This window comes from Euleptes europaea, chromosome 12 (assembly GCF_029931775.1).
Source record: "Euleptes europaea isolate rEulEur1 chromosome 12, rEulEur1.hap1, whole genome shotgun sequence".
Lineage (NCBI taxonomy): Eukaryota > Metazoa > Chordata > Lepidosauria > Squamata > Sphaerodactylidae > Euleptes > Euleptes europaea.
The window spans coordinates 60,574,602-60,585,022 of record NC_079323.1 but is presented as its reverse complement, the minus strand read 5'-3'; the positions used below and the strand labels follow the sequence as shown (position 1 = coordinate 60,585,022).

At 41.2% G+C, this 10,421-nt stretch overlaps 1 protein-coding gene across 1 annotated transcript; it reads left to right on the top strand.

Annotated features, from left to right (window-relative positions):
• Window positions 1-270: 270 nt before the first annotated feature.
• On the top strand, window positions 271-8,835 carry CLDN14 (claudin 14). The gene is made up of 2 exons (XM_056858751.1): window positions 271-323; window positions 7,942-8,835. The coding sequence occupies exon 2, from the start codon at window positions 8,058-8,060 to the stop codon at window positions 8,763-8,765; it is 708 nt and encodes a 235-aa protein (XP_056714729.1). The 5' UTR covers window positions 271-323; window positions 7,942-8,057; the 3' UTR covers window positions 8,766-8,835.
• Window positions 8,836-10,421: the final 1,586 nt, after the last annotated feature.

The following is a 10,421-nucleotide window of genomic DNA, read 5'->3' as shown; positions in this document are numbered from 1 at the left end:
TTTTACGTTCTATTCTCTTTGGAATTAGCAACAAAGCCTAAAGCCTGACCTTGAAAGACCTTTTTACAAAGGACCAAGATGAATTCTCAGACTGTGTACCACACACAGTGCATACAGATATGATTTGATGTTTGGTTAATTAACAAAGATCATAACCAAGAGCGTACGTAGATCGAAGTACACAAATCATTGTCAAGAAAAGAAACTAGAACACCAAGCAACTGGAACTGAAAGACAGGAAGCATGATCTGGCAGTCAGGACACTGGAGCAGAATGCAAAAAGGCCCCTCTGCGTCATCCATAAATTTCCTATGTAAATTTGGGTAAGTCAGACAATTTCTCAAGGGTTACTTTCCCCAACAGCCAAATTGAGTTAATAATACTTGTCCTATGTATGTAAAGAGTGTGTGCCTTTATTTATTTTTGAGTCCATATTGTTTAAAATGCCTGGCAATGTGGGGCTTACATAGCACATAGATGAAAGTGGGACAGAAAAGGGGACCCAATGGGATCCCAATAAAAAACCTGGAATAAATATAAAGGGCACAATCCAGCTGTATAAGGCACACTTCAATTACACATTGATTTCAACAGAAGCTAAAAAAGGGTAAGTGTGAAGTAGTTTACGGCCATCGTGAGCAGATAAAGATGTGTGTAAATGTGTCTTCTAAGAGACATAGTAAAACCAAAACTCAAGTGATAGAATTATGTTCACTTGCCATTCTAAAATTCCATAGGAATACCTAAATCAACATACCATATATGTGTAGGTTATCGTTTCATTATTACATAAGGTATGCTATACAGAAAACAATATCATCAGCTGTCCAATTTCACTGTTCAAGTACAGGTATCTTAATAACTAATGTTTAATATTGTATACATTTCCATTTTACTCATTTCTGTAACATACCATGAGTTGTATTGGATTATGACTTTAAAATGTAATATAACAGATATGAAACATAGCATGTGGCATAATTGTACTTGATACAGTGTAATAAGATACAACCTAGATTCAAGTCCTAACTGGGTCTTGAAGTTATTAGATGATTAAGGGCAAGATAACATAAGGTATTTGAGTTTTTGAAATAAAATATACTTTTGTTATCTTATAGAGCATACCATTGTTGCTAAGTAGTCATCATATTTTCATGTCACAATCACTTCAAATTAAGTCAGATCTAGACAATGTCCTTTTAGCTGCAATAATACTATTAATTTGGAAAACCAAGTCAATCCGTATCTCTTCTGAATTTTTTAAATGATATAATTGCTGGCAGTTATCAGGCTCTTTGTTTGAAACTTCCTTAGTATCTTCCTCTCAATTCCCAACTCTTCCCAATAACTAGCTTATCTATTTCCAGCTTATCCATTTTTTCCTATTAATTCTTTAATTGCTTCTACCACTTTCCCAGTTGTGTTCAGATTGCTGGGGAAAAAATTAAGCCAGATCTGTCATAATTCTGCCAGTTTGGTTGCCACTAAGAATGTAAACTACATGGCACTGTTCTGCATGGTTAGCTGTTCATATGAATTGGTTGTTTCTAGTAACTCACTAGAACTTACTTTTTTTGAATTATTGACTGTTCTTATCATGTTCTATAACCCTTTGGTCCATTTTTTCACGCCTCAGACTGCTTCTTCCCCGATTAGTTATTTCTCCCACTTCATTATGCTTTTGTTTATCTTCATCTCATGAGAGGCTAGAACCTGACATCTCTCATCTGTTATGTGTAACAATTAATCGATTGTATCCTTCACAATCCCATCTGATGTATGACACCAGGCCTCTTTTGGCCTCCATCTTCTCCCCTTTCCCTCTTCCCCTTCCGTAACTTTCCTAATAAATATGAGGAAAATTATTTTGTCTTTATTGCATCGGAGGAAGTGAGCTCTGTCTAATGAAAGCTCATGCTAGAATATATATTGTTAGTCTTTAAGGTATCACTGGATTTTTGTTCTATTTTATAACCCTTTTAACCTCGTAAATCCCTACGTGTGAGAGAGAAATTAGCAGGTTTGGTCATAATAAGCAACAATCCACAACCCTGTAGGTGCTGTTGCCACTATTTCACATAAGCATCCAACTACGTGTAGTAATGCCCTCCAGCAGCAACACCAGGGTATACTATAACATATGGAGTGGACCTAAAATTTTGCTTAGAGGGACCATGGCCAGGTATGCAAAGAGTTTTCAAGGATACAGCCACTTTCAAAACATTGTTTAACAAAACTGTCAGGTCACCCTCATGCACAGAACACTGCTTGAATGTTTTTGAACTGAACTGGCGCAATTTGCAAACACTAGCATACTACTGAAAAACCAGAAAATATTGTTGAGTAGAAGGTCTCTGGTTCAGTCCCTGGATTCTCCAGTTTAAAGATCTCTGTAGTTAGGAGCAGTGTTGCGAAAGACCTTTCTGGAGAACTGCTGACGTCAGACTATACAATACTAGGGAAGCCATGCCTGCAGCAAACATGTTTAATAGGTGAGCATACTGTGTTAGACAGCAGGGATCACTTATGAACCAAGTGATCTGTCCACCTGTCTTTTTAAATAACTCTTTATTTTAAGTTTAGCGTATAACAACAAGAAAATAAAAATTAGACAGCAGTAGGTTAAACATACTAGTACAGTCGAGATATGTTCCAATACTTGGTCTATTGTACATTAATTTTTTTTTTTATGGAAATCATACCATTTAGAATAAGTGTTTGTCTGTCTCTCTTAAGTGTTTGTCCAGCCTCTGCTTAAAGACTGCCAGTGAGGGGGAGCTCACCACCTCCCTAGTTAGCTGATTCCACTGTCGAACAATTCTTACTGTAAAAAAATGTTTCCTAATATCCAGCTGGCACCTTTCTGCACACAATTTAAACCCATTATTGTGAGTCCTGTCCTCTGCTGCCAACAGGAACAGCTCCCTGCCCCCTCTAGATGACAGCCCTTCAAATACTTAAAGAGAGCAATCGTGTCCCCCCTCAACCTCCTCTTCTCCAGACTAAACATTCCCAGCTCCCTCAGCCTTTCCTCATACGGCTTGGTCTCCAGGCCCCTGGTCATCCTCGTCGCTCTCCTCTGCACCCGCTCCATTGTGTCCACATCCTTTTTGAAGTGAGGCCTCCAGAACTGCACACAATACTCCAGGTGTGGCCTGACCAGTGCTGTGGACAGTGGAATTATGACATCTTGTGATTTGGATGTTATACCTCTGCTGACGCACCTCAAGATCACATTAGCATTTTTGTCACACTGGCTGCTCATATTTAACTTACGGTCTACCTGTACCCCAAGAACTTGTTCACACACACTGCTACCCAGAAATGTATCCCCCACCCAGTATGCATATCCCTCATTTTTGTTTCCTTTATGTAGAACTCGGCACTTATCTCTGTTGAATTGCTTCTTGTTCACGTCCGCCCACTTTTCCAGTGTGTTCAGATCTCGTTGAATTCTGCCTCTGTCTTCTGGTGTGTTCGCTGCTCCTCCGGATTTGGTGTCATCTGCAAATTTAATGAGTAGTCCCTCATCCAAATCATTTATAAAAATATTTAAAAGTACCGGGCCCAGAACTGAACCCTGTGGCACCTCCCTCCATTCAGATGAAATGTCACTAACAACTACTCTTTGAGTACAGTTCTCCAACCAGTTCTCTATCAACCTAACTATCCTAGGGTCCAGTTTACAGTAGTTTACCCATCAGAACATCATGGGGAACCTTGTCAAAAGCCTTACTGAAATCTGGGTAAACAACATCAACTGCATTCCCTCAATCCAGTAATCTCGTCACTTGATCAAAGAAGGAAATGAGGTTGGTTTGGCCGGACCTGTTGGGGCCAAATCCATGCTGACTTCCCCAGATCACCAAGTTGTCTTTCAGATGCTTGCAGACTGATCTCTTTAATATCTGCTCCAGTATCTTCCCTGGGACAGAGGTCAAACTAACTGGCCTGGATCATCCCTTTTTCCAGTATGAGGCAATCAGAAATTTTGCTGCCTGTAGCTGTATCAAAATCAGTTCCTTTTTTAGGATAGATAGTTTTTGTGTGTCAACATTTTCTAATAAGTCAATTAAGATTTCATAAGGGATTTTATATTGCATGAGTAATTCTGTCTCTCTTAAGATCTTGTCCCAAAATTATCTGACTTTTGGCCATGTCCACTAGTAGTGCAGAAAATCAGCTGAGTTGCCACAGCCTTTCCAACATAGACCTGCGTACCCTGGTATGGTATGATATGATATGATGAAGACGAGAAGGTGTGAGATACCACTGGCTCATAATTTTATAAGCTTTAATGATGCCAGAAGCTGATTTAAGAAGAAACATCTTCCAAATAGCTGTCCAGTTGTCCTCGGAGATATTATATTTGGTTTATCTCTGCCATTTCTTAGTATATGAGGAAGCCAAATAGAGTTATCTTACAAGGTTTTGAATAAAGTTGAAATAATACCCTTACAATAAGTTTGTCTATTCAGTATCAGTGTCTCAATTTTTGTCAACGGTCTATTAATATTTTGTTGTACAGGTGGTGTCTGGAGCAAATGCAATAGTTGCAAATATTGGAACTAATAAAGTTTACTTTTGCCCATGATATCTTGTAGTAATTGTCAACTTTTTAATGTACCTATTTTGGACAATTCTTTTAATCTGTGTGTGTGTGTGTGTGTGTGTGTGTGTGTTAAGTGCTGTCAAGTTGCTTCCGACTCATGGCGACCCTATGAATCAATGTCCTCCAATAGGCGAAGGGGGTGGGGCAATGCCAGGAGTGCCTGTTTAACCCCCGACACCTGCCTGAATCAGCCCACCCTCGGAGCAGCAATAGGCTGCAAGGCACGAGGGAGCAGGTGGTGAGAGCGAGAGCAACAACACTCGCCCCAAAGAGCTCCATTTCAGACCAGAGCCGCCACTCAGGTGGCTGCAATGGGTGGCCCCAGTAAGCATGGGGCCGCATGCTTTTTTCAAAGGGAGTCTTGACCATCTATTGTCATCCAAGTTTGAGTATTCTCTTTGTTGTTGCTCCTTCTTCACTATTTCAGAGGGGGGAATCAATGTTGAGGATTTCTAATAGGTTCGTGCTCTGAGATTGATCAGCGGCTGTAAGAAAGGTGCTTTTATGTCTCAGTGATAAGTTTAAATGAGAAGCCCCATTTCTATCTGATGTTGTGTTTACACAAAGATTCTGTGATTGGTTTAAGCTGCTGTAGTCTTCCCTAAGTCTCTGCTGATGTATCCTGAAAGACTTGTATCTGGATTTCTTGTAAAGGCACAAAGCCCCTTTCCCATGCCACATGTAGAATTTTCTCCTTTGATATATGATGCAGGAAGTAAGGTATGATAGCTCGAGGAAATTTTGAATGTCTTGTGTTGTAAAGGACCAATTCAATAGGCTTTCTCAATTACTGGAAAGATTTCATCTTCCAGCTGCAGGACTTTAGCTAGCCAGGTAGAGATAAATAAAGATGTGAAATCACAGATTATCCCGGCATGCTCTGTCCTCAAGGTCTTGAATTTTTGCTTTTAATAATTCCTCTTTTTGTTGCAGGGTCTCTGTTTGTTGAGTAAATGCCATCTCCATTGCTGTGTTTTCTGTAGTTGAAACGTCTTCTCCCCCCCGCCCCGCCAACCTTTATTGGCATAGATAAACTTCCCTTTATTTCAATAAGCTAGGACGGCGGTTCCCAAACATTTTGAGTCAATGGAGCACTAATTTTCACCTAGCACAGGGGTGGGGAACCTTTTTCCTGCCAAGGGCCATTTGCACATTTATAACATCTTTCGGGGGCCATACCAGGTGTAGATCTCTCGTGGGGGGGGAGAGGCTAGGGTTGCCAGGTCTCCAGCCACCACCTGGAGGTTGGCAACCCCAGGGGAGGCCACCCAGAGAAGGCCTGCAGGGCGCCCCCACTCCCCCCTCCCAGGTGGGAGGGCAGCCAGCGGTAGGCCCCAGAAAACAGAAAACAGCCCACAGTCGATTGGCAAGGGAGGAAGGGAGGAAGGAAAACAGAGAAAGAGGAAAAGGGAGGGAGGGAGAAAGAGAGAGAAAGGGAGAAAGAAATGGAGAGAGGGGGAGAAAGAAAGAAAAGGACAGAGGGAAAGAAAAAAAAGGACGGAGGGAGACAAAGAAAGAGACAGAAAAAGAGGGAGGAAGAGAGGGAGAGAAAGGAGAAAGAGTGACAGAAAAAGAGGAAGAGAGAAAAGCCTCCCCCGACACACACACACACACGGCGGCACACGGAGCACCAAGCAACTGGGCCCCAGTATCCGTGCACTCCCCCCACAGAGCTCCGTGGCAGGGTTCCCGCAGCAGGGTTCCCGGAGCTCCCGAGGGCCACAAAAAATGTCCTCGGGGGCCGCATACGGCCCCCAGGCCTGAGGTTCCCCACCCCTGACCTAGCATCTATATACTAAACCGAATGGCAGTAGCATTTTTCTTTCCAGACTCTTCACGGAGCACTAGGAGATGTTTCCCGGAGCACCAAGTGCTTCATGGAGCACAGTTTGGTAACCACTGAACTAGGGGGTTATAGGCGCCATAAAAGAGTCTAATTTAGAAAACAGAGTTTTTTGTTGCTCTGCCAAGAGGGTCCAAAAATATCCTACTTTGTAGCAAGATCTTCACCATTTTGGAATTGCTCGGGGCTTCGTGTTTGCCTCACAGCCATTTTAACTTCCCCTTCGGCCTCTTCAAAGGCTCTGCTCCCACTGTTGCTCAGGCAGATTTTTTTTCAGGCTTACACTGTCTTCAGAGCCTGCTTTGACTTTACCTCTCCTTTCCCACACCCATTCTCACCTAATTAACTTGCATAGGTAAGGTTGTTCATTGTAGATGAGAGGAGGAGGCAGGTACCATCGGCAAACTGCAACGTCACTTCCCTCGTCTACCTGTCTTGAACAGCTGCTGAACAGCTTTGTTGCTGTGTCCCTGGAGCAGGTGGAATCAGTTATACCCAGGGCCATGGATGGTTGGTAATTAAATGATATTGGTGTGGGGAGAAGAAACTACATCTCCTATAATGCTGTGAGAAAACTTGTACGCACTACATAACTTGGATAACACAGATAACAAATAATACTTCTTTTAAAAGTCCTTGACCATGCACACAGGCACACATAGGCACAGAGCTATTCCAGGGACTTGGCAAAGTAACCATTAGTAGAGATCGCTGCAACTAAGATTTACACAGGTGGAAGGGCCTCTATTTCCTTCATGGGGTTTCAGCTTGCATTTATTAGAGGATGTTTTCTATAACTGTGAAGGTCCCACCCCTCAGAAGTTGCAAGATACACATCTGGTTTCACATGCTGTCATCTAGATTAAAGATATAACCCGAGTTTCCACAGGGCCTAATGAAAATCATTCCCCCTTCAAGTTCCTTTATTAAAATAACACCACCTCAAGAAATACTGGCAAGTGAGAAAGGCAACTTTAATCCACGACTTGTTCTTTTCTATATATTTTTTTTTTGTTTAAATAGCTCTGGTTGCTTTTCAGTTTGAACAAACACAGCATCATTGTTTTTATAATCCTGCCATGACCTTTTGGAAATGTTTTCATCATGCAAAGTAGCTTTCAGGCACCTACTTCATAAATCTTTTCTGTTTCGTGAGTTAACACTTGTGAATATTCTAATCTTTTTTTGTTTTTTTTAAAGGAAGTATTTTATAACGCCTACCGAGAATACACACACACAAAAGGTGATTTTGAAATATTTTTTTCTGCGTGATAATTTATTTACATTATCCTTAATTTTGGAATAGAGAAAGCTCTTGAAAACAACAAGGAGCAATTACTTTCCCACCGTTTTCACCGGGTGCATTAAAGAGGGTTAAATATGCTAATAATCACACTAACTGCTTCTGGAATGCACCTTACTGGTCACAGGAGTAATACACTTAGATAATGTTTAACTTCTTGTTCCGCAATTACCTCTTTATTAGGCATCCAGAAGGTGTCAAAGCAAAGCTGCCATATATCTCCCAGGAGAAGCTGTGTTTCCAGAAGGAGCCACTGCAAAGATACCGTATTAAACAGAATAACCAGGACAAACATTAACATGGCTGGAATGGCTGTTCAGTTACTGGGCTTCTTTCTAAGTCTTCTCGGTCTGGCTGGAACAATGACTGCAACTATTTTGCCTCACTGGTGGAAGACAGCACACGTGGGAACCAACATCATCACAGCGGTGGCGTACATGAAGGGTCTCTGGATGGAATGTGTTTGGCACAGCACTGGGATCTACCAGTGCCAGCTCCATCGTTCTCCGCTTGCTTTGCCTCGTGACCTGCAAGCAGCTCGTGCCCTGATGGTGATCTCCTGTGTTCTTTCGCTCAATGCATGCGTGGTCTCAGCCATTGGCATGAAGTGCACCCGATGTGCCAAAGGGTCCTCTGCCAAAAATGTAATTGCCATCTTGGGTGGAATCCTTTTCATTCTGGCTGGGCTCATTTGCCTGATCCCTATTTCTTGGTCAACCAGTGACGTGGTGACAGATTTCTACAACCCAATGCTGCCCAATGGGATGAAGTATGAGATTGGGCAAGCCCTTTACATTGGCTTTGTCTCTGCTTCTTTGAATATAATTGGTGGAGCTATCCTGTGTGCTTCCTGCCAGCGTACTAGGAGCAACATAGTCTACCATCCACACTCAAGAACTGCAAGGGCAGCTCCCTCCTATCAACCACCAACAGTTTTCAAGGCAAACCATACTTCGTCACTAACATCTGCTTCCCGCAGTGGTTACAGGTTAAATGACTATGTGTGATTCACTGGATTTCATTTGTATGTTGCTGCTGTATTTATAATGTACGTAGATGTGATAAACACAGACGGCTTTATTCATATAATGTTTACCACAGTAAAGAACATGTTATTTTGAAAAAGTTGCTTTGAAACTAGAAATTAAAAAGAATGCATTCATATTCCAGAGAACGCAATCTTCTGCATATATGGTATTAAGGGGGGTATAAAAGTTAACTTCTGCTGTGCATAGTTTGTTTACAGTTTTGAAACATTTAAACATGTCCATACCCATACAAATAATAAACTTAAATTGTACAGTCTTAATCTTTTCTTATAAAGAACATTGCTACGATAATAGCTCACTAGCTATATTTTGCCTAAATATTCTCTCCCATAGGGTTAAGAATAAATTTCAGATACTCACAAATGAATTTCTCATTTCTGCTCTCTTTTCTAAACTATACTATTAATAACTTTGTTTACATTTCCTCTGGTAATTTGTTTTTGCAGAAACAAATTTATCCGCCTTATTTGCAACAATGGTCTCCTATGATATTATTCTAAGCACTGAGATTTCTGGTGTACATACTAGTTGTTAGAAAGGTTTTAGCACGAAGAAACAGTTGGGGCTCAGATATGGTGTTGAGACACTAACCTGGCTCAGCAGCCATCTTCTTCTTCCTGCAGTGGCGCAGAAATAGATCAACTATTTTTAATGTAGATCAACTAATACAACTAATACATCTCATCTCATTCTCAGACAAGGGCTACAAACTCCTACATACAAAACTGTCCTGCAAATGTCATGCTTATAATTTTTGTGAAAATTATATAATGTTTTGATATACATTAATATTTCATTTAACACTGTGATTATGCTCCTAGAAACAGAGTACTAAGTGAAAGAGCACTATTGGTAGCACTGGTTCTAATGCAGTTGTGCTCACAACATCACTATTTCTTAAATATGAGTGACAAATGAGGCAGCAGCTGGAGGAGGGGCAACCACCAGTAGACTGCCTCTGTCTATACAGAAACATACTTGGAAACCTCTCTGGAGTTCCTTCCATGCTGAGGCTTTTGCCCAGGAGAGCTTCCTTCTCTGTGGGGCCAGCAGTTCCTGTTGAGGTGCCACTCTTGAGCTCTTGCACATCTTTTGTAAATTGGCAGTGTAGCTAGGAGCGTCTGTCCCACCTGCATTACTTTTGGCCCTTCTGAATTTTACTTTCACCTGGGTCACTCATGCTACAGTCCCACATTTTATTAAAAAATTATATCTAGGATAAAGAGTACTGTAATGAAGCAAGCTTTAGAGAACGTATTACTGACTCCTCCCTCTGCTAAGACATTTTGGCTGTGGCACTTTGTTCTTACATTCCCAGCCAGCTGTAACCTGGACGAGTCCAGTGTCTATCAAGAAGTTAAAAAGTATTGCAATGCTCATAAATCAGGAGCGATTGCTTGTGTTATAAAACTACTTACCTCAGTTCCTTGTTAATACGATTTGCTATTCTACACTTATTTAGAAAGTTGCCACACTTAAAAATGTGTATCTTCCTCTAGGGAAAAGTGATGCATTTGAGCATGCATTGAATTTTGCAATCAAATAATTTTGGCAACTGCATTGATGAGAACAAATTCCATTTATTTAACTTTAGCTCAAACATTCATACAGATA